The sequence below is a fragment of the Eptesicus fuscus genome, chromosome 12 (genome assembly GCF_027574615.1).
Source record: "Eptesicus fuscus isolate TK198812 chromosome 12, DD_ASM_mEF_20220401, whole genome shotgun sequence".
NCBI lineage: Eukaryota > Metazoa > Chordata > Mammalia > Chiroptera > Vespertilionidae > Eptesicus > Eptesicus fuscus.
In genome coordinates, this window is record NC_072484.1 from 65,469,263 (window position 1) to 65,494,378 (window position 25,116).

General features: G+C 44.4%; 1 protein-coding gene across 2 annotated transcripts in view; it reads left to right on the forward strand.

The window, feature by feature from the left end:
* EEFSEC (eukaryotic elongation factor, selenocysteine-tRNA specific) overlaps nucleotides 1-25,116 on the forward strand; it is a 238,360-nt gene that overhangs the window by 97,468 nt on the left and 115,776 nt on the right. For both annotated transcript variants that reach the window (XM_008159374.3, XM_054724344.1), the window contains exons 3-4: nucleotides 9,037-9,133; nucleotides 11,517-11,681. In XM_008159374.3, the coding sequence (XP_008157596.1) occupies nucleotides 9,037-9,133; nucleotides 11,517-11,681 (262 nt within the window). The remainder of the gene's footprint in view (nucleotides 1-9,036; nucleotides 9,134-11,516; nucleotides 11,682-25,116) is intronic.

Genomic DNA, 25,116 nt, shown 5'->3' on the forward strand with positions numbered 1-25,116 from the left:
CACCCCACAGGTCACACCACAGATTGGCCCTGATCACTGGCCAGGTCTAGGGACCCTACCCATGCATGAATTTCATGCATCAGGCCTCTAGTTTTCAGTATATAAGTCTTTCATGTCCTTGGTTAGATTTATTTCTAAGTCTTTAATTCTTTAAGTTACAATTATAAATGAAATTGCGTTCTTAATTTCCTTTTCAGATTGTTTTTGCTGGTGTATAGAAACACAACTGATTTTTACATGTTAATCTACTATCCTGCAATTTTGCTAAATTCAATTTTCCCCTTTTAACCACATATTGATAATCATGAGGTATTTATAGTTTTGATTTATGTTTTTATTAACATTTGATGTAGCAGTCACTGTAGTTGATCCTTTCAACTGGCTTCGGTTTTCTTTCTTATAAATAAATGACCTTGGGGTGAACATCTTTGACCATCATTAAATTTTGTCCATATTTTCAGTTTTTTCTTCATCAGAGGTTCGAGGTGTAAGATTGTTGGATCAAAGGGTATAGACCCTTTTAATGTACATTGCCACATTCTTTCACAAAAGGTTTGTCCCCTTTCACACAGGTGTCAGCACCTAACTTTGATTTATCATTTTAAAATATATTTCAAATTTAGTAGGATAGAAATGATACTTTCCTCTTGTTTTAATATGTGATTCCTTAATTACTGGTGAGATTGAACATGTTCCCTTAAGTACATTACACAGTTTGCTTTTGTGTATTTGAATTATGCCCATATATTTTTTGTATTTGTTTCTTGCAATTTTAATGCTTTCGTTTTTGTGTTGGAGGTGGAATCTTAAGTGTATTATATATATTTTAATTTTTCAATTATAGTTTGCACTCAATATCATTTTTTATTAATTATTAGGTATATAGCATAGTGGTTAGACATTCGTATACTTTATAAAGTGTTTCCCCCGATACTTCCAGGACTCACATGGCACTATACATAGTCATTACAATATTATCTATACTAATAAAAGGGTAATATGCTAATTAGACCAGACGTCTTCCGGATGTCCTTCAGGACAAAGCCACAGTGGCGGGGGCTGAGGCAGAGGCAGTTAGCGGTGATTGGGCCAGCAGGGGAGAGCAGTTAGGGGCGATCAGGCTGTCAGGGGAGAGCAATAGGGGCAATTGGGCCAGCAAGGGAGAGCAGTTAGGGGAGATCAGGCAGGTGAGCGGTTAGGAACCAGTGGTCCTGGATTGCGAGAGGGCAGTCAGACATCCCCCGAGGGGTCCCGGATTGGAGAGGGTACAGGCCGGTCTGAGGACCCCCCCTCCCATGCACGAATTTTGTGCACCGGGCCTCTAGTTGACTATATTCCCTATATTTCCTGCTATACTTTACATCCCTGTGACTGTGACTACCAATTTGTACTTCTTAATCCCTTCACCTTTTTCACCTAGTTCCCCCAACCTCCCTCCCCTCTGGCAACCATCAGTCTGTTCTGTGTATCTGAGTTGGTTTCTATTTTGTTTGTTCATTTATATTGTTCTTTAGATTCAAAATATGAGTGAAATCATATGGTATTTGTCTTTCTCTAACTGATTTATTTCACTTAGTATCATACCCTCTAGGTCAGTGATGGGCAACCTTTTGAGCTTGGTGTGTCAAACTTCACCAAAAAACTGAGCATAACTCGGGTAGTGTGTCACTTTGAGGAAAAAACTAACTCCAAGACTCTAGTCGCAAATGTTTCATCCTCAGGAGCAGCAAATGTTTCATCCTCGGCATGCGGCTGCGTGTCATCAGAAATGGCTACGCGTGTCAGTGCTGACATGCGTGTCATAGGTTCGCCATCACTGCTCTAGGTCCATCCATTGCTGCTGCAAATGGTAAGATTTCATTTTTTTTATGGCTGAGTAATGTTCCATTGCATATATGTACCACAGCTTTTTTATTCATTTGTCTATTGATAGACACTTGTTTTGCTTCTGCTTGGATTGACTATCCTATCTAATAAAAAGGGAATATGCTAATTGACCCTCACGCTATCGCAAATGGCGGCACCCACAGCCAATAAGGAGGGGATATGCTAATTGACTGCCCTGCCCTCAAAGATGGCGGCGCCTAGTCCCCTCAGCCCCGCCAGGGTGGCAGGGGCGGGCCCGACCGCTCCGTGCGCCTGCCTCTGGAGTCCCCCAGTCCCCTCAGCCCCCTAGCCACCCAGGGCCTGCCCGAGGCACAGGCAAACCTTGGATGTCGGCTGCCCGGCCACCCAGGGCCTGCCCAAGGCTCAGGTAACCAGGGCCTGCCGAGGCTTGCGCTGCTGGTAGTGGCAGCAGCAGAGGTGTGATAGGGCCGTCGCCTTCCCTTGATTGCCGGGTCACCTCCCACCCCGGAGGGCTCCCGGACTGTGAGAGGGGACAGGCCGGGCTGAGGGACCCCCCCTCCAGTGCATGAATTTTCATGCACCGGGCCTCTAGTTATAAATAACACTGCAATGAACATAGGAGTGCATATATTCTTTTGAATTAGTGTTTTGACTGGGTCATAAGGCAGAGTTCCATTTAAAATAAATTTTTTTTTCTACTTAAAATTTATTGTGTAAATACCACATTTAAATGTTAACTGATACAATTAACTATTTAATTCATGGATAGAGTTCTCATTCCACATGTGGGATTTGTCATTCTTTTTTTAAATTAATTTATTTTCTTTATTGATTAAGGTATTACATATGTGTCTTTATGCCCCCCTTGTCTGCCCTACCCCCCGACTCATGCCCTCACCCCCCTAGTGTCAGAACCCTCCTTACTGTTTTCTGTAGGGGCTGAACCAATCTGCATTACCACCAACAATGCATGAGGGTTCCCTTTTCTCCACATTCTCTCCAACACTGTTGTTTGTTGATTTATTGATGATAGCCATTCTGATAGGTGTGAGGTGTTATCTCATTGTGGTTTTAATGTGCATTTCTCTGATAATTAGTGAGGTTGAACATCTTTTCATATTTCTATTTTCTATCTTTATATCCTCTTTGGAGAAGTGTCTATTCAGGTCCTCTGCTCATTTTCAAAATCGAATTTATTTGGTTACATTGGTTAATAAAATTATATAGGTTTAAGGTGTACAATTCTATAATACATCATCTGTATATTGTATTGTGTATTCCCCACCTCAAGTCATGTATCTTTCTGTCACCATTTTCTCTGCCCATTTTTAAAATTGGATTGTTTGGGATTATTTTGGTATTTAGTTGTCTGAGTTTTTTATAAATTTTGGAGACTAACCCTTGTCATGTATCATTGGTGAATATCTTCTGCCATTCAATAGGTTGTCTTTACATTTTGCTGATGGTTTTTTTTGCTGTTCAAAAACTTTTTAGTTTGATGTAGTCCCATTTGTTTTTCTTTTGCGGGGCGGGGGGCGGGGGTTGTTTATTTGTTTCCCTTGCCTGAGGAGATATATAAAAAATATTACTCTGAGAAAAGTCAGAAATTTTACTGCCTAGAAGTTTTATGGTTTTGAGTCTTATATTTTAGTCTTTAATCCATTTTGAGTCTCTTCTTGTGTATGGTGTAGGAATGTGGTATAGTTTCATTTTTTGGCATGTATTTGTTGAATTTTCTCAGCACTATTTATTACATAGACTGTCTTTACTCCATTGTATGTTCTTGCCTCCTTTTTCAAATATTAGTTGACTAGATATGGGTTTACTTCTGGGCTCTCTGTTCTGTTCCATTGATCTATATGTCTGTTTTTATGCCAGTACCATGCTGTTTTGATTACTGTGACCTTGTAGTATAGTTTGATATTAGTGTGATATCTCCAACAACTCCCCCCCCCCTCAATTGTTGTAGCTATTCGGGTTATTTTGTGGTTCCATATAAATTTTTGCATTATTTGTTCTAGATCTGTGAAATACACCATTGGTGGTTTATTTTTTTTTAATTTCAAATATATATTTTTTTATTGATTCCAGAGAGGAAGGGAGAGGGAGAGAGAGATAGAAACATCAATGATGAAAGCATCATTGATTGGCTGCCTCTCGCATGCTCCAGACTGGTAATAGAGCCCACAACCCGGGCATGTGCCCTGACTGGGAATTGAACCATGATTTTCTGGTTGCTAGGTTGACATGCAACCACTGAGCCATGCTGGCTGGGCCACCCTTGGTGTTCTGATAGCAATTGTGTTGAATTTATAGATTGCTTTGGATAGTTTGGACATTTTAATTATATTAATTTTTAAAATATATCTTTATTGATTTCAGAGAGGAAGGAAGAGGCAAAGAGAGATAGAAACATCAATGATGAGAGAAAATCCTCAATTTGCCGCCTCCTGCATGCCCCCTATTGGGGATAGAGCCCACACCCCAGGCATGTGCCCTTGACAGGAATCGAACCTGGGACCCTTCAATCCACAGGCTGATGCTCTATCCACTGAGCCAAACCAGCCAGGCATATATTAATTCTATCTAAGAGCATGGTGTATGCTTTCATTTATTTGTATCTTCTTCAATTTCCTGGAACAACTTTGTTTTGTTTTGTTTTTCAGACTCTATTTGTTTACTTCTGCTCTGCTCTTGATTACTTTCTTCTACTCACTTTGGGCTTTGTTTGCTATTCTTTGTCTAGTTCCTTTAGGTGTTAGGTTAAGTATTATTCTTAGAGATTTTTCTTGTTTCTTCAGGTAGGCCTGAATGGCTACGAATTTCTCTCTTAGGACTGCCCCACAGATTTTGTTTTTTTTTTTGTTTGTTTGCATTTTCATTTGTCTCAAGTTATCTTTTGATTTCTTCCTTGATGTCATTGTTAACCCATTCATTGTTAGCAACATGTTATTTAGCCTCCATGTGTTTGTGTATTTTTTACTATACTTGTAATTGATTTCTGGTTTTATACCATTGTGGTTGGAGAAGATGCTTGATATAATTTAAAACTTTTAAGTTTATTGAGACTTGTTTTGTGTCCTAACATGTGGTCTGTCCTGGAAAATGTTCCAAGTGCACTTGAAAATAATGTATATTCTGTTGCTTTGTGGTAAAATGCTCTGAAAGTATCAATTAAATCCATCTGGTCTAGCTGTCATTTAAGGCCACTTTTTTCTTGTTGATTTTCTGTCTGGAACATCTATCAATTAATGCCAATGGGGTGTTAAGTCCCTTATTATGACCGCATTACTGTTGCTCTCTCCTTTTATGTCCATCAAGATTTACTTTATATATTTAGGTGCTCCTGTGTTGGATACATGAATGTTAACAAGCGTTATATTCTTTTGTTGGATTGTTCCATTTTTCATCATATAATGTCATTTTTTGTCTTTTATTAAAGTCATTGTTTTAAAGTCTATTTTGTCTCATATAAGTATTGCTACCCAAGCTTTTATTTTGTTTCCCTGTGCATGAAATATCTTTTTCCATCTCTTTACTTATAGTCTGTGTGTGTCTTTTGTTATGAGGTAGGTCTCTTGTAGAAAGCATATGTTTTTGGTTTCCTATCCATTCAGCTACCTGTGTGGATAGGAAAGTGTTTTTTCACCTTTATTGAGATATTTATTTATGTTCATTGACATAAAAGATTATGTAAATTTAAGACAAGGTGTTGATTATAAATATATTATGAAATGATTACCACTATAGTGTTAGATAACACCTCCATCATATCACATAATTACCATTTCTTTTTGTGGTGAGATCATTTAAAATTTACTGACATTACATGTAGATTTGTTTTTTATTTTTAATCTCATCAAGGATATGTGGTTTTTTAAACTGATTTTAGAGAGAGAAACATAGATGTGAGAGAAAAACATTGATAGGTTGCTTCCTGTACATACCTTTGTATCCCTCCTTAATGTTTTCTTTTTTATTTTCAGGAGTGTTTAATATTAATAAAGACATTGTTATCAATTAACCCTTTGCCTACCATTTTTACTACAAGTAAACCTTTAGCATTTATTTTATGTCTTTCCACTTTAGTTGCTTTTTTTGATATGCAGAAGCTTCTAATTTTTATGTAGTCAAACTTTTGATTGTTTTTCTCTGTGACTTATCTTTGAAAGCATTTAAAATTACTCTTGCATAAGCATTTATGAATGTTAACAGAAATCAAAATAGGAGATAAAAATGTACCCACAATCTTCCCAGCACATCAAATTAAAGTGTTTTTCCCTAGAATTCTTGTCAGTCTTTTCCACATGTACATAATTTGAGGTGGTTGTTATCACTACTTTGACACTGTTCTTGTGTTCTAGGCTTTCTTTCTTTATTTTCCACTAAATGTTATCATCTGACAATATCCTTGATGCATCTTTCTTTCAGACTCCCTCTGTGCTTCCTCTTGCTTTTTAAACATTTTCTATTCCTTTGTTTCTGTTTTAGCCAAGGACATCTGCTTAGAGCCCACTGGGGCTCTTTTGGCCCTTCCTCCCTCACTTGCAAAATCTCAAGTGGTTTGGCTGCTGCCAAGGAGATTCTTATAAGGTGTGCTTTCCATACTGGCTATGTGTCTGACTAGCTGTTCGGTCTTGGACAGTTTACTTTATCTCTCTGAGTTAATTTTCTTCTGTAAAATGGGAACTGATAAGATCAGCCTCATAGTATTTGTTATGAGGGGGTATTTGATATGGAGCCTGGTACATAGTAGGTACTTCATACTACTATGTATAATAGCTGTAACATGTGGAGTAATTACTGTGTGTTTGACACTGTACTAGGGATTTCCATGAAAATCAGTCAGATCAAGGGGTAGGTTTTATGTCTGGCTTGACTGGTGAGTAAAATAAGGCATTAACAAATATTGGCTTTTTAAAATTCTATTCCAAACCTAAAATGTATACTGTTTATGTCATTTCTGTGATTTGACAAAGGTTAGCCTACATCAGTGATGGGCAACCTTTTGAGCTTGGTGTGTCAAACTTCGCCAAAAAACTGAGCATAACTCGGGTAGTGTGTCACTTTGAGGAAAAAAACATTATTTCGCAAATGTTTCATCCTCAGGAGCAGCAAATGTTTCATCCTCGGCATGCGGCCGCCTCAGTGGCCGTGTGTCATCAGAAATGGCTACGCGTGTCAGTGCTGACACGCGTGTCATAGGTTCGCCATCACTGGCCTACATGCACATTCAGTATGTCTGGGCCTGGCTCACCCCATTATGTACCAAGAGGAGTCTGGAGGACATGTGGGGCACTGGGAACAGGGGAAGCACTTGAATGTGCTCCAGGTCAGCTCCTGCCTGCACACTCTGAGCTGTGGGTCTGGGCTCAGGGCTCTTCTTCAGATCTTGGGTTGGAGTCCTTTGTGCTTCTAGAACCTAGACATCAGTCTTGTTCTGAAACCCAAGGCAGGAGAGGTCTTTGGTACCCCAGGGGCTACTGAACTATCCTTCTGCTGCCAGAAGCCAGGGTGCCCCAGTATGTAGTATGTTCAGGAAATCAGCAAGGCCAGTTTATCCCGAGCCTGGGAAAGGGCAAACACCCAACTCCACATGCTTCTGTGTTTTGTTTCAGTACATTGTCATGCAACAGAAGATTCTTTCTGATATAATGGCAAATAAACCAAGATATGAAAGTGTGTGCATACTAGAACCAAATATGAAAAATATAATCTCTTGGCAATGTGTTGAAAGCCAAGGCTGGAAGAACACACCACAATGATGGGATTATGGTTGCACTAATATATTTCCCTTTCCAATGGAAAAGATAGATAAATCACTTCTTAAAGAAAAAGGGTCTCTCTGGGAAGGTCCTGTGAGGACTGGCCTCCATTAGACTGGGATGGTGGAGGTGCACTCCCAGGTGCATCCTCAGGGACTTTTGGTCACCAGTATTTCCTGAGTCTCTGCAGGAGGCTAGCAGGTATTTATTAGTCTTCTTTAAGGGATCTTTCAGTCACAGGCCTGGGAGCCAGGATTTACTGCTACCTTCTCAGGGAGGGTTCTGAAAATGGAAGTTAAAACCCAGCAGCACACTTTCATTTATTTATTTTTGTATTGATTTGTGTATTGGGCCATTGTCGCGGCCTTGCCAGCCAGCCAGCCACCCGCCCAGATTATCAGGAAAGAGAGGGAATAGGGTCATCCTGCAATGTGACCTCTACCCACAAGCATTTACCCTTGCACTGTAAATGTCACCTCTGCCACAGCTGCTGTGACCGGGTGTCCCCACCATCAGGCCCAGTGAGTGGGGCCTAAGAGCAGAGGCTGAGAGGCCTCAGCGCCCAGCTGTCCAGGAAGCTGCACTGGGCAGCGGGTGAGGGGGCGGGCAGGGCTTCCTGGAGGTCCCCCAGGAAGGCCCCCCAGCATCACCTGGGTCTGGAGAAAGGAGGGCCAGAGCATGAGGCTTCCTTGCTTCCAGTACCTCCCCTCTAAGCACTATCCCTACACGAAAAGCTCCAGAGAGAAGGAACCAGACTCTTCCCCACAACCCTGTCTCCAGGCCTCGCCAATTAACTGGCACAATCAGTGTGAAATAAATAACATCAGGCCACCGGGCAGTCAAACCCAGGCTCCCTCGTTGTGCCAAAGAAAGCCCACCTTGGAGGCCTTGGGCTTGGTGTTGAGCAACTCTGTGGTCTGAGGCCAGTCTCCTAACCCATGTGGCCGCAAACGCAGCCACCAAACAATGGCCACTTTAGCTCCTGCCCCCAGAGGCTGGCTGGAAAACAGGAGATGGTCTATGCAAGTATGGGACCTTGAGCTCGCCAAGCTGTGCCATGGCTTCCTGGGACCAGCCCGTGGGCACCAGGGCTCCCATCTCTGAGGTTTGGGGAAGAGCTCATTGGCTGTCACATGCCCATGAGTAAGTGGTGCCCCACAGGCAGCTGAAACCACTGTGTACTTCCCCTCCATCGTGAATCCAGGAGCACACTTTTAAATTGTGTTGTTCAATATAAGACATTTCCCTTTGGGGACTCCATTTCCTCATCTGCCAGGTGGTCTCTTTTTAGGTGCTTCTGAAAGGAGGAAGGGAGAGAACACCCATAGTGCTGCTGGTCTGGTCTACCAGGTGCTTCACAGTTGTGTTCTGTGTCCATGCTGATGATCTCTGAACTATGGTGGGACTTGTTTTTCTGTTCCAGGTTCCGAGGTGCACCAGTTATACCTGTGGCGGCCAAGCCTGGGGGACCAGAGGCCCCCGAAACAGAAGCTCCACAGGGCATCTCAGAGCTCATTGAGGTACTGTCAGCTTGAACCAGTTCTGCTCAGGCAGGTTCCTTTGTGTCCTGCTCAGCCTGAGAGAGACAGAGAAGCAGGTCCTCCCTCACCACCCTCCCCCTTCCCGGTCTCCCATTCCCCAAGAGGATTCTGGGATGGTTCCTTTAAACTCCACCACCCCCCCCCCAAAAAAAAAAAAAAAGCTTAATGCAACCTCCCTCAGAAAGTCAATCCCAAACAGAACTGAGGGCCTCCACCCTTCTAAGCCTTTTTCCCCCCTTTCTCTTGTCAAATACCTCCACGCAGACAAAGCAGATCCTCTCAGTCTGGAACTCTGGGGCCATGCCATCTGTTCCAGTCCTTCAGATTGTACCAGGTCCTCCAGTATGTCTCACCTGGGCTAGTGGGCTGGGGGCCAGTGAGCCAGGGAGAAGGAGATGGGCCCAGCAGCAGGGACAGTACAGCTTAGGTCCTGTGGCCTCTACCAAAACACTGGAGGCTTTATCTTCTGAAGCCAAGGGCCCAAGGCTCAGGCTGTTCCTCCAGGCTGGGTAGAAGTAGACAGAGGGAAGGAGCATAGCCGTTCACAGAGTGGCCAGGGCAGCCAGCAGGCAGGGTGGAGGTGGAGGTGGAGGTGGAGGTGGAGGTGGAGAGGTGGTGATGCTTCTATGGAAATGACAATGAGACTAGGGACTGTAGTGTCCCTCTGCTGGGCACTTGGGGCAGCTCAGAGGGTTGCAGTGCTGGCCCCACCACCTGCTCTCTCTGTGACCTTAGGCCCATGACCTGCTCTCTCTTGCCTCAGTTCCCTCACTTATAAAGTAGAGAAGATAATAGCACCACTTCCCTGTGGAGTTGCTGTGAGGGTTAAACGAGTTAATGTGTATAATGTGCTCAGAAGAGTGCTATATCAGTTTACTGAGATGGTGAGACATGATTATCACATACCAAACACTGTACTAAGATCTTTACATACAAGCTCATTAACATTCACAGTGACCCTGGGAGGCTTAAATTATCCGCAAATTACCTCAGAGAGGTTAAGTAACTTGCCCAAGGTCTCATAGCAAGTATGTGGTGGAGCTGGGATTCAAAGTCAGGTCAGTTGTGGGGTGGACTTTGGGGTCTGCCTGGGTCCACAGAGCCAAGATCAGGTGTGACTGTGTGCTGCCACTGTTTCTGTGATTACACGGTGCTGATCTTGCTGACGTAGCAAAAGCAATATTTTCTGGGTAAAGCTTTTGTTACTTTTTCACCAGCTCCAGAGAGGACTGGTCTGGGAGCTTGGGACAGTTATGTTTATTAAAGCAAAAGCCACAAAAATACTGTTTATATATTCCTTTAAGAAGCCTCTGCATACATCTCAGGCCAAGCCTGTTTTGAAACCTCTAGGCTTTTTTCAAAAGAATTGTTATCACAAGATTAAGAGTTTGAAACATTTACTACCAAATACTTTTTGATAGGAAGTAGCAAAATAAAAGGAATAATGTGGTCTTAGTTTTTATTTGTTTATGGTAATTAGCTCTGACACCATCTCTGAGCACATAGATGGCATGAAGACAGTGGGCAGGTTAAGGCTGAAGCTGTGGAAAGCGTCCACAGAGAAGGAAAAGCAGAACCACAAACTGAGGGACAGCACCGGCCTTTTGCAGGGGGGGCTTGGAGAAGTGGCCTTCACCCCTCCTGTCCTAACAATCTCAGGCAATCGCCTCTGGGAACAGCCCTGCTCTCCCCCAATCCTTCAGTTTCCCTTCAGTCACTTGTCCTTCTCTCAGGTGAGAGGCCAGCTGCTGGTGACACTTGGAAGTACTCACAGCCCTGGGCGGGGAGACAAATAAACAGATTATCACAATAGCACCTAACTGGTGATGAGGAGGAGAAATGCAGTCATACAAAAAGGGTAGCAAAGCCTTTCCAGAGGTGTTGTTGCCCATTTGCCCTCCTGGGAGAATAGTAGGGGTAAGGCTAAACAGGGTGGTGAACCTCAGGGCCTGCCAGTGTCTGGTGTCTGGTGAGAAAGGGCAAGAGGTGGGAGACTAGGCCTCAGCAATACCTAGGTGCTAGATGATGACAAATCTTAATTCTGCAGGCATCAGGTGGATGAAAATCATGTGAAGCCAGGGAGCAATGTGACCAAAGGTGTCCTGTAGCAGGCTGCCCCTGCTGCAGTGTGGGTGAGGACCCGGACGCCTGGCCTGTTAGGAGACGGTTGCAGTAATCCCAGTGGGAGAGGGTAGATGAGGCTTCTCCAAGTGCCCTTTGCTTTGCACTGAGGGAAGGCACGGAGAGCATGGCAGAAGTTTGGAGTGCAGTCAGAAAGTTGTCCGTTTCTGATCTGGGCTGGCCTGCCCTCCTCTGCCCTGTCCTCTCCCGACAGAGTGTGGCACAAGCATCTCTTTTCTAGCTCCTGACGTCCCAGATTTCCATCCCAACGAGAGATCCCTCGGGACCATTCCTCATGTCTGTGGACCACTGTTTCTCCATCAAAGGCCAGGGCACTGTGATGACAGGGACCATCCTCTCAGGCTCCATCAGCCTCGGCGACAGTGTGGAGATTCCTGCCCTCAAGGTCAGTCTTACCTTGTCCTTTCTTTTGCCCTCTTTCTCTAGTGGCAAAGGAGAGGAATGGTCCCTTTGTCCTCAGCTGGGTCTGCTTCCTGGGACTGGCCAATGGGTGCTGCTCTGCTCCATCTCCTTTCATGCCTTGCCTGGATTCTAGAACTACCACTCCCCTAATTCTTATAACAGCACCCATTTTGGAGATCCATGATGTGCCGCGATGGCTACAGAAGGTGCATTAGGCTCAGGACCATGTGGTCAGCCAGTGAGGTGCTAGGTGTAAACCTCCTTTCTGTGTCAGGGGGGCAAGTCAAATTAAACACAATTAGAATCTTGTGTTGCTCAGTCATACAGTCTGGAAGACATCCAGATGAGTTTCATACTCCTAGTGACCGCTGGCAGATACCATGCCATCCCTCTGGAGACCTGTGAGAAGGTTGGATAGCTCCGTGTCTTCCCAGCTCCCCCACCTTCTGGGAACTTCTGGCTGGCTCTGATTTAAAAGATGTCCAGTGGCCTTGATATTTCCCTTCTTCATTGGGCTTTTCTTATGGTTTTAGTTTAGAGGTAAAACTTTCAGCCTCCCTGTCTGCCCTTTCCTTCCCTTCAGGGGGGATGAAGGTGGAAAACAAGGCTAGTTAGAACTAGGAAGACATACCAGGAATTCAGGGTCCAGGGCAGTTCTCTGGTTCTAGAAAAATACAGAGTACAGGAAAGTGGTGGCATGCACTTGGCCCTGTGTGTACAACTAGGGACAATGCCAGCTGCTGATGTACTGACAGCCCTAGGCGAATGAATATTGCGTGCTAACTGAGAATTCTCCCTGAGGGCTGTGTTAATATGGCTCACTAGCTGTATTAGGGTCCAGAGAAACAACCAAAAGTATGTGTATGTATCTATGTACACAGAAAGAGGGATGTATTTTAAGGAATTGGTTCCCAAGATTGTGAGGCCTGGCAAGTCCAAAATCCACAGAGTGAACCAGCAAGATGGAGACCCAGGGAAGTGTTGCAATTTGAGTCTGAAGGCTGGCAGAATTTCCTCTTCTCCTAGGGATGTTAGTCTTTTTCTATTCAGGCCTTCACCTGATTGGATTGGGTGCACCCTCACTGTGGAAGGTCCTCTGCTTTACTTAGTCTAACCACTTAAATGTTAATCTCAACATGCAAACATCCAGGATAATGCTTGACCAAATATCTGGGTACACTGGCACAGCCAGGTTGACATAAAATTCATTATCATATTGGGGCAAGGAGTGCCATGATTGCAGTATCTGTCCTGAGCAAGGGGAGGGCAAGGGAACACGTGTGCCTTGTTGGCCATTCCTGATCTAGGGCTGCCAGAGAGGATATAGGAAAGGGGCATTTCGGGGTGAGAGGAATGGCCAGGGCTTTTTCAGTAAAGGAAATTTCAGGTTTAAATCTCCCCACTCTACTCATTTTATGGTGGTGTGACTGTTGCTTCCTCCTGCAGAAAGGGGCGGGGATGGGGGGTGCGGCGGGTGGATAACAAGGAAGTTTCCTGATGAGGGAGGACCAACTAAAGAAGAGCTTTTATAGGCCCGAGGCTGGCCAGGGCTCCCTGGCATGTCAACAAGAGTTGGAGGGTGAGGCGCTCCCCTTTTGAATCCTAGGGCCTTCCCTGACACTGTGAGTCATCATTCCCTCCTCCACTGGCTGTTGTGGATCCTCTTCTGAAGACCATTAGCCCTTGATTAAATTAAATCCATGTTGTGCAGGGACTAAAAGTATAAATCTTAAAAAATAAAGCACAAAATTATGAAAATAAACTAAACTTAATATTTAACAAAGTTAAGATTATAATAGCAACTGTGTGTTAATTCTTAGCAGGAACAGAGAATAAATCAAATGCTAAATTTCTTTCCATTCCTGGTGCTCCCTTAGGCATACTCCTTTGGACCACCTTAATCTAATATTCCTCTGCCCTGGGAGAAGATGTTTCTGCAGCCTGGGAGGGCAGCTGGGAGTAGGAAGGAGGTGTCAGAAGATGGCTCTGTGGGAGACAGACTTTGAATTGAGAGTACCTGAGGCTCTAGAGCAGGGGTGGGGAACATCCGGCCCACGGGCCATATAATGCCCGAGAAATTATTTGGTCTGTCTCTGCCAAGGCAACCACAAGTGGGACTCAAAATTCAATAAATCTAGGAGCTTTTTTCAAAGCAACATAAATTTATATTAAGTGAATTATATTAAGCAAATGATGTTATAAATATCCAAATGGCCCTTGGCAGAAAAAAGGTTCCCCATCCGTGCTCTAGAAGGAGGAAAAGGTTTGTGATGATAGGATCAGGAGCTGCAATGCTAGGACTACGGGTATGGGGGAGGGCTGAGACAGAGTTAGTCGGCCATGTTAAGTAGACAGCGATGTTTGAGTGGGGACATGTTCTGAGGTCTTTGGCTACTCTTCTTGTCCTTATAAAGGTGGAACTTGCCTATTGGGTATGTGGAAGGTGCTTGGCAAACATAAATTTAAAGCTCTTCTTGCTTTTGTGTACCTATTTTCCCACAACCTACTTTTCAGCCCTCTTGGTATCACTGGTTTAATGGCATAGGTCCCCTTGATATATATGAGAGACCCACAAGGTTTTTGAGAATGTTATTATTAGCAAAAGCACTGCCAGCCTGGACTGAAGAAATGGAGGAAAAAAGCAGTTGGACTTTTGGTATTCTACATGAAGGAACTGCACTGATAGAACTACTCAGCTACAAACACACATTATCCTTCAAGAAAAGGAAGAATGATTCCAAAGGCAGAGCTGTGGATGTAAAGTTAGAGGCCAGAGAGGCAGGCCCATAAGCAGGGGCCCCTGGAGTCTCTGTGGGTCCAGAGAGCAGAGGAGCAAGCCACAGAGGGCTGTTTTCAGACCTGGAAACCTAATGGGATTTGCCTTGCTGGATTTCAAACTTGCTTGGGGCCACTGACCTCCCATTTTCTTCCTATGCCTGTATTTTAAAAGCAGATAATTTGTTTTCTAGTTTCACAGGTCCCCAGATGGATCATACTAGTATCATCCATGCCTAATTAGGTGACTTAGATGATGAGTTTTTTGAGCTAATGATTAGGATGAGATTTTGGATTTAGAGTTAATGCTATAATGGGGCGAGAATTTAGGGATGTTGGGATGGGATAAAAGTATTATGCACATGTGATGGGTGTTAAGTTTTGGGGACCAAAGGGTGGACTATAGTGGGCTGAGTTGTGGGCCGCAAAAGATGTGTCCACTCAGAACCTAAGAATATGATCTTATTTGGAATAAGTCTTTGCAGATGTAATTAATGTAAGGATCTCAAGATGAGATCATCTTGATTAGGGTGGGCTCTTTATCCAACGATGAGTGTCCAATGACTCAATGATTCAAAGAGAAGATCAGTGAAGTTGGAGGTCAAGACTGGACTTATGCAGCCCTAAGCCAAGGAACACCAGTGATTGCCACAGCCACCAGAAGCTAGGAGAGAGGTAGGTATGGAAGGCATTCTCTCTTAGAGACTCTACAAGGAACCAGCCCTGTTGACACATTATTGTTGGATTTCTAGCCATCAAAAGTGCAGAAAATAAATTTCTGTTGCTTTAAGCTACCAAGTTTATGGTAATTTGTTATGGCAGCCTTAGGAAACTAATACAGATTTTATCCTGTACTGAAAGTACTGAAGTAAAAAGAAAAAGCCTTAAGTCCTTTGTAATCTTAGGCAGGTCCCTGAATTCCTTTGCACTTTGACTTTCTGGTGAATAATCACAACCCCCAGCTCACTGTCTAGGTTTGCTGTGAGGGTGACATGAGCTGAGTGCTCATTAGCATTAAAAGGCTTCACACGTTAGTGGTAGAATCAGAACCTTTGCATACTGATGGTCAGCTCTGCTCATTTCTTCCTTTCCTGTGATTCCCATCCGATAGGAGAATATGTAGGCTCAGGAGGGTTAAGCAGCTACACAGCAGAGCCAGTGTTTGAAGTCATTCGTCCAGCTCCAAAGACTAGGCTCTGTCCACTTTACCTGCTGCTCCTGGAGACCCTAGGGCCAGTGGTATTTTATCTTCTCTGAACAAGGACCCTCCAACCTCCTGAGCAGCTTTGTAAGTGACCCAGTGTGCCCTTCTGAGGCCTCTCCCTGGTCATGGAGCTCCTGAGGTTCCGAGGTCCTGACCTCCTCTCACCCTTGTCCTCCACGAACCAAATAGTGCCTGTTGTGCACTGGGGACATTGCAGGGTAGGACTTTAAACTGGATGGCCCTTCTCCTAAACCCAGTGACATCCCTGTTAGATTTTACTAATTGACTTGGACACATCCGACCACTTGAACTCCCTCAGAGGCAGAGCACAGCCATTCCAAATAAATGGTTGCATTCCCCTCCTGGCCAGAGCTTTCCTGCCAGAGCTTGTCAGACCCTGGCCCCTATTTCTGCTGCCCATGTTTGTTCCCAGCTGGGGCCCATTAGCTGATTGAGGGAACAGGGAATGAAGGAGGAAAACCAGATTCCATTTAGACCTCAGAATGGTGTAAACCCCAGACATCCTGAGATTCACCAGCCTCTCAAGCTTTTTGGCTCCCTCGATCCTCAGCCTGAGAAATCCCTCTGGTAAGATTTGTTGTTGGGATTTAGGCTAGTGATCTTTCCAATGATGACTGGCTATCAGTGTTGTAACATCCCAAACTCAGAGCCACATACCATGAAGAAAGAGAGAGCAAGGAGAAATTGAGAGAGGTCTGGGAGCTCAGAGGGACCACAGGCAAGTATTCAGCTTTTCTGTGTTTCACTAATTCCTCAGAACTTCGAGACCCCTATGTGTTGGCCAATGTCTGGGGCCTCTGAAAGAGGGATGGAGAGGTGTGGTGACCCCTTGACATGATGGATGGCAAGTCCCTAGCATATAGGAGGCTGATACTCATGTCATCTTTATTGTTGCCATTCAATATGACTTTCATGTGGAATTTCTGTTTGGGGTTCCAGATGTATTAAATAGCAGGGTTCTTTCCTGGCTATAAGGAAATAGTTCTTCTCAGGGTTCCTCAGTGAGTTATTGAAATGGAAACATGCTTCTGTATAGCCCTCTGGTCCACTGACTCCACCTGTTTTTCCTCAACCTACTCTTTGGTATCAATGGCTGTATGATTTTCTGATTTACTAGTCAGGGAAAGCAGAACTTATAAGCAATGGACTTAGATATTTGGCTGAGGAGAGCCTTGTCATCAGGCTCTTTTCCTCCTATCCTGGGAGCACCACTTGCATCCAGCCTCCCCTGGCTCACACTGGGACCACTCCAGATCCCGTTCCTTTCCCTACCTTGTGCTCCAGCCTCCCTAACTCAGCTTCAATTTGCTTGTGGGTCACCCTCATCTCCAGGATAAAATCTAAAGTGATTTGTGTGATTTGGTCTTGCTTTTGTCACCTCTCCAGCCTCTTTCTGAATTGCAAAGCCACACAAGAACACTCCTGCTCAGTGGATTAGTCAGGACCCTGGTTGTAAGTGATAGAACTCCAACTTAGACTGGCTTTAACATGATAGGGGGTGCACTGGCTCAGTTACTGAGAAGCCGGGGTTACTGGTGCCTCCCTCCAGATGTGTTTAGTACAGGCCGCTCTTTGTGGTCTTGTCCCCACAGCACTGGCTTCCCATTTCTTCCCCATCAAGTCCAGGGTACAGTGGGCTATATCCTAGTGGTTAGCTACCCAGAGGATTGACCCAATCAGTGGGGTTGCCCTTCCTCTGCTGATTACCCAGTTCTGGCCAGCTTGAGAGGGAGGTGAGCAAAAAGAGGCCAGAGGAAAATGACCCAAAAGCAGTGCCTGAGCTCTGATGGACTTGCTGTTGGGGCAGAAGTTAACGTTTCCTTACTGTTCAGTCAGGCTTGTCTGCTCCTTAGGATAGAACGAAAAGGCTTCTTTTCCCAGGGGTTATAAGCACAGTTATGGAATGGGATGTCCTTGGCCTGGCTGGACCAGGAGCTCATCCCTGTGGCCAGGATGAGTGTCACACTCCAACTGGCCAGACTGATTACATGTGTGATCCTGGAGCTGGGGCCGCGGTTGGGAGGAAAGGTTCCCAGAGGAAGATGGGGTACTATCACTAGAGAATAGATGTTGGGCAGGCAAAAATGAGCTATCCATGCACTTTGTGGTTTCATGTGTCCATGTCTCAGTAGCCTGGGCCCTGGTCACAGGGGCTGAGCTTAAGTCCCTCCCTATTACTTACTTGCTGGGGCAGTTTCTTCACCTCCTAGAGCCTGTTTTTGGGTGAACTACTCATGAAGATATGAGGACATTCACATAATATGCTTGCAACGGGGCCTGCACATGAGCCCTGCCATCTTTATCATTTTTATTATCACATGTCACTCTGAGTCTTATCTTTTCCCCATTTACTGTGCCTTTTTACCTGGACAACAGAATACAGAGACTAAGGGGTGTGGTGGCCTAAGCCCAGCATGCCCTGCATCCCTGAGCACCAGGGCTCTGTGAGACCTTTGCCTCTCCCTCACTGCTCTGCTGGCTTAGGCATTTGAATTACCTCAGCAGCCAAACTGTAATATCCTCTTGTCTCCTTAACAAGGTCTAGCAAAGGAAGAACAGGTGATAGACAAGGAGAGAGATTGATCTCAGAGCAGGCAGGGAAACCAGGATGATGTCTCTGTAGGTGCTGCTGTCGAAGACATGAGTTTGGTATTCTGAAGATGTAGCAGGCTGCAGCAAGCTGCCTCTATGCAGGCCTTTCCCTGTGGAATTCCTCCAACTTGTCCTTAGCTCTCAATCCCAAATGAGTGGTGTGCCCTTTGACATCAGTCCCTAAGAATCTGCCGGAGTTTCCACTTCCAGAAGACCTGTTTCTCTTTTGTTCTTTGTGTGTGTGTCTTTATTTCTGAGAATGGTTTTTCATGCTGACATGCCTATCCACAGAGATTGTGTTGATTTGCTGATACTCACAGCCCAGGCTGAGCTGCTGATGACTGGATGAAGCAGGCTGCATGTCCAGCTTAGCTGGGGTCCAGCATTCTCTTAGTTTAGTATCAGATGGCTTTTATTTATTTATTTATTATTTATTTTTTTATTTTAAATATATTTTATTTATTTTTTTACAGAGAGGAAGAGAGAGGGACAGAGAGTCAGAAACATCGATGAGAAAGAAACATCGATCAGCCGCCTCCTGCACACCTCCTACTGGGGATGTGCCCGCAACCAATGTACATGCCCCTAACCGGAATCGAACCTGGGACCCTTCAGTCCACAGGCCGACGCTCTATCCACTGAGCCAAACCAGTTAGGGCTCAGATGGCTTTTAGAAGCATAAACTCAGAAATGTAGAGGGGTATTGGCATAGCACAGGGAAGGATGGCTTGTTGGATATGTGCCAAGTAGTGCTGTGTGCTGGGCTCTAGTATTAGACCTTCTCAGGATCTCATCCTCTGCTTTCAACAGCTCTGTGGGAGCTCTGCTGTCCCACCTTTTAATCTTTATTTTATTTTTTTTCTCATAAACATTTATCCCCCCATACCCTCTACCATCTCCACTCACTGACCTCTGCCTTGCACCACTACACTGATGTCCATGTCCTTGAGTTCTATTTTTTTTCTTTTTTTGCTCAATCCTGCCAACACACCCACCCACCCAGAGTTGTCTGCCTATTCTCTATGAGTGTGTCTATATTTTGTTGTTAGTTCAGTTTGTTCATTAAATTCCACATATGAGTGAAATCATACGGTACTTGTCTTTCTCTGACTCGTTTTTTTATTTCACTTAATGTTCCCCAGATGCACCCATGCTGTTGCAGAGGATAAAATTTTCTTCCTTTTTATGGCTGCATAGTATTCCATTGTGTAAATATTCCATTGCTGTTTTATTCCTTCATCTATTTATGGAAACTTGGGCTGCTTTTTTGTTGTTCTTTGTTAAGTTCCTTTAAATGTAAAGTTAGATTATTTATTTGAGCTTTTTCTAGTTTCTTGAGATAGTCCTGTAATGCTATGAATTTCCCTTTTAGGACTGCTTTCCCTGTGTCCCACAGATTTTGGGTTGTTGTGTTCTCATTTTCATTAATTTCAAGGTATTGTTTAATTTCTTTCTTCATCTCATTGTTAAGGCATTCATTGTTTAGTAAAAGATTATTTAGCCTCCATATCTTTGTGTGTTTTCCAGTTTTCTTCATGTGATTGATTTCAAGTCTCATAGCATTATGGCCATTCTTAAGAAGATGCTTGATATGATTTCAATCTTCCTACATTTACTGAGACTTGTTTTGGTCCTAGCATGTGGTTTACCCTAGAAAATATTCCACGTGCACTTGAAAAGAATGTATATTCTTCTGCTTTGTGGTGAAATGCTATGAAGATATCAATTAAATCCATTTGATTTATTGATTTATTATGTCATTTAAGGCCATCTCCTTATTGATTTTCTGTCTGGAAGATCTATCCATTGATGTCAATGGAGTGTTAAAATCGCCTACAAAGACTGTATTACTGACAGTCTCTCCCTTTATGTCAATCAAGATTTGCTTTACATATTTAGGTACTCCTGTGTTGGATTCATAAATATTTTAAAGGGTTACATCCTCTTGTTGGATTGCTTCCTTTATTATTATGTGGTGTCCTTCTTTGTTTCTTGCTAAAGCCTTAGTTTTAAAGTCTATTTTGTCAAATATAAGTATTGCTACACCAGCTTTCTTTTCCTTTCCTTTTGCATGAAATATCTTTGTCAACGCCTTTTAGTCTGTGTGTAGTCTATGTCATTCTGAGGTGGGTCTCTTGAAGATAGCATATATATATGGGTCTTCTTTTCTTATCCATTCAGCTACATGTCTTTTGATTGGAGCATTTAAGTCATTTGCATTTAAAATGATTTATTGACATTTTATTTTTTCTTTGATTTTTTTCTTTTTCCTCTCCTCCTCCTCCTCCTCCTTCTCTTCATCCTCTTCCTCTTCTTCCTCCCCCTGTAATATTTCTTGTAATACTGGTTTGGTGGTAACAAACTCTTTAAGCTTTTTCTTGTCTGGCAAGCTCTTTATTTTTTCCTTCAATTTTAAATGATAGCCTTGCCAGATAAATAGCCTTGGTTGTTAGTCCTTGCTTTTCATCACTTTGAATATTTGATGCCAATCTCTTCTGGCCTGAAATATTTCTGTTGAGAAATCAGCTGATAGTCTTATGGGAGCTCCCTTGTAGGTAACTGACTGCCTTTCTCTTGTGGCTTTTAAGATTCTTCTTTGTCTTTAATTTTTGCCATTTTAATTATGATGTGTCTTAGTGTAGGCCTCTGTGAGTCCATCTTGTTTGATATTCTCTGTTTCTTGGGCTTGTATGTGTTTTTTTCTTCACCAGGTTGGGGGAGTTTTTGGACATTATTTCTTCAAATAGGTTCTTGATCTCTTGCTCTCTCTCTTCTTCTGGTAACCCTGTGATGCGGATGTTGTTATGCTTTATGTTTTCCTAAAGGCCTCTCAAACTATCTTCATTTTTTAAAATCATTTTTTCTTCTTGCTGCTCTGATTGTTGTTTTTTTTCTACCTTGTCTTCTAAGTTGCTGATTCAATCCTGTGCTTCATTGAGCCCATTGTATATCCCTTCAGTGTAGCCTTTATTTCAGATATGGCATTTTTCATTTCTGACTTGTCATTTTTTATGGTTCCTATGTCATTTTTCATGCTGTTGAGCATTCTTATAATTATTACTCTGAACTTTATATCTGATAAATTGCTTGCCTCCATTTCACTTAGCTCTTCTGGAAAATTCTCTTGTTCTTTCATTTGGGGCTTGTTTCTTTGTCTCCCCATTTAGGCTGCCTGTTTGTGTTTGTTTCTATGTGTTAGGTAGATGTGCTACAATTCCCAATCTTGAAAAGGTGGCCTTATGGAGTAGGTGACCTGTGATACCCAGTAGCACAGTCTTCCTGATCACCTGAGCTGGGTGCTCTAAGAATGTCCCTTATGCGTGTTATGTGAGCTCTCCTGTTGTAATTGTGTTTTCATTGTTATTAGCCCGTTCATGCATGGGTTCAGTCCTCAGGCTGGCTGACAGTGAGGCTCAACCCCCAACACAGTGTACAGGCTGCTGTGCAGGTGGTGATCACACGAAGCAGAATTCACCTCAGCAGTGTTTGGTGGGTAGGTAGAGTCCCATTTTGGCCCAGATTGATCTACAGCACTCCCAACCCTCTTATAGAACTCTAATGCCCGACACCACAAATAAAACACTACCCCAGCCTAACCAGCTGCTTTCCCTGAGGGTAGGACCAGGCACTGCACTTCTGCAGCTGACTGAAGTCCTTGGTAGGCTAGATAGACATCTTAGGATCTAGCCTCTCCCCTGCCCACTCTAAAGCCTAAGTGAAGGCCTTCCTCAAGCCCCCACTGCTCAGATGTTCCCTGCCCTTTATAGTGAGGAGCAGTCTAGCATGGAGGTGAAGAACAGGGCTTTGAGAGTCACTCTGCCTGCGTTATTATCTCACATATCAGCCCTGTGAACTTCAGCACGTTCCTTAACCTCTCTGTATTTTAGCTTCCTCATCTGTAAAGTGGGGATACTAATACTGCCTTCATTAGAGTTACTGTGAGGATTAAATGGGTTAAGCATCTTACAGTAGTGCCTAGGTCAGAGTTAGTGCTCAGTAATCATTTCTGTCCTTATCACAACATGAAGCCTAGTGCCCCTAGTGCCCTCCTAGCACCCCTTCAGGAGGAGCCTGGGGGACAGGAGATAAGCAGTCATGGAGGTGTGACCACATCTCCTGAGGAAAGTGTGGACCCCACAGCAGCTGTGGCACCCTGCCATCTCCCTGCAAGTCATGTGGAAACCCCTCTAACAAATAAAAGCTTCTGTGAGAAAATAAATCAGTTTTTAGGAAGAGATAGTGATTTGATTAAAAATAACACATATGAGTGCTTGGGCATGGCCTAGCAGTCCCTAGGGTCTGGAGTCCCAAGTTTGAATGCCCAGCTTTGTGATTGGATGCTGATTTCCAGGCCACCTTCATGGAGAAATAAGAACAGTCCTCGCTTGGCAGCAGTTCTACTGAGGGCCTTAGGCAGTTGCTGTTCACCCCACAGCTGTCAAATAAGTCATGAGGAAGCTCTCACTCAGCCCCAGTGCAATTGGCACAAAGTTTGGAGCAGTGGGCTGAGATGAGTGTGGGCTTACCAAGACTTCTGGGGATGCTGTATTTTTCTCCATTGTGGGTTACAACCAGCATGGGGAGCATGGCATTGAGGGGAGTGGGAAAGCTAGGCTGAGAACTGCAGAACTTAGAATACTATGGCGGGGTGGGAGTGGAGATGCGTGTCTGTCAGGAAATGGGAGCCCAGCCAGGGTCAGAGTTCCAGCTGAAGTGGCCTTGCTGCAGAAAATCAGAATATGCTCAGTCAGCATATTCGGGTTGTGCCCAGAGTGAGCATGGGTGCCTCTTGGCCCATGGAGTCATGTTTGACCTTGGCCTGCCTGAGGTCCGTTGCCTTCTTTCTGCTTGGAAGACAGTTCTGGTTTCAACAGAAAGGGTGGCACACTGGCCTTATGTGATCATACAGGCTGCACCCCCCGCAAAGCCAGCCTTTCCTATAGCCTTTGCAGAGTGCTGTGGTGTGTCTCATGTGGGGACAGCCCAGCACAGAGCCGGGGCTGTCCTTGAGCCTGCTATGGCAGTGGGTGATGTAGGGCTGCTGGGCAGGCAGGCAGCAGTCCCTTCATGTGGGGAAGATGCTGGGTGAGATTGTACCTAGACATGGGTCCTGAAGCTGAGTTTCAGGATGGCAGAGGGCGTTATTAGGGCATGCCAAGCAGAAGGAATAGTATGTGGTAAAGCCCAGAAGAGAAAGAATGCCTTGTGCATGTGAGGGAAGCATCAAGCTGTGGGGTCTGGGAAGAGGAGTGGTGAGAAGATCAACAAGAGGGCTGGCTTTGGGCAGTAGGAGAATGTTCTGAAGGCTGAGTCTAGAAGAGGAGTCTCCAGCTGGAGTCACTTCCATGGTCACATCCTGTGTGGCTTGGGAACACTCCTTGTCCTATTGGGGAGGCACTGCTGCACCAGGAAATAGGCTTGAAAGAGCTCTTCCAGGGGTCGCCACACCCTCTGCCACTCCCTCTTGCCGACCAGCTGTGTGTCCTGGAGCCCTGCTCATCTGCTCTGGGCCTGTAATCGGCTTGCCCCAGGTCCCTTCCTGGGCTCAGTTTCCAGGCTTGGTCCCTGCCTCTTGCCCAGTGATTGGAATAAATCCCTCATGCAGCCTGTACTCCTGGATTTCCTCTCCTTGATAGTGAAATTCAAGGCCTAGCAGGATCTAATCCATTATTTTTTATACTCGGGGTGAGGGTGAGAATTATCTGGGATGCTCATTACAAATTCTTGGTCCCAGCCCATATCCCTAAATCCCAGTCAGCAGGAACCAAGGAATTAATATTTGCACCAATCATTTTGAGGGCATTCTTATTATCAGGTAATTTGGGGGAAACCCTGGGCTGGGGTTTGGATTCTGGAGTTGGGTAGGTAGGCCTAGTTCACATCCCTGATTTGCCATGTGCTCTGTGGCCCTGCTGTCCCCTCCCTGGGCCTCAGCTCCTCACCTGCACAGTGAGGAGGTGCTTTGCAGGGGATAGGAGGAGGTAAAGACTTCACATAAAGTGGCCAGCATATTCATTCAGCCAGGTACTAGGTCAGGTTGTAGGGTAAAGGTTACATTTCTGTCCTCCCAGAATTTACCTTCTGATAGTAGGGGTATCAGCAAACAAATGACCTGATTTCCCTTACGGTAAAGTGATTAAGAAAAACAGGGGCTTGGAGCTCTTTAGGTCAGGAAAACTCTCTTTGAGAAGTGATACTCCCTGGACAAAAAGGATCCATACTGCCAGAGCTATAGAGGAGAGCGTGGGAGCATGCTGGGCGTGTGCAGCTCTGACGGAGGGGCAAGGGTGGAGGGATAGGCAACAGCTTGGAGTGTCTAGGGGCTTGGAGGCCATGGCTAGTGTCTGGGTTTTGAACACAGTCAGAGCTCAGCAAATGTGAGCTTCCTTTCCCTCCGCCTGAAGGATGCAATGTGAGGCTGGCTGGGTTACCTCTCCCAGCCCCCGCCAGCTCCTCTGACTTGGCACCTGAGGGAGAGGCCGGCCAACCTGCAGCCTATGGTGAGCACTTGTGGCCCTGACATCCTTCTGGAGCTCTGCTGTGACCTTTTTGTTTATATTTTTCTTGTTAAAAGAAAATTGAGTGTTTCCTGAGTGTGCATAAAGCCAATGCACCACTTAAACTGAATATTTATAATTCTTTCCTTTAAGAAATAAAACAATAATAAAAATACCATAAACATTGTTTTAATTGTTCACAGGCTTCAACTTGTAATAATCATGGGGAAAGGGCAAGTGAGATGTCTTTGAAAATAAAGGCACTTGCCTGCTTTTGTTTGGAGTTTTGCTAAAATGCCTTATTATAACATGTTCTTGTTTAAAAATAA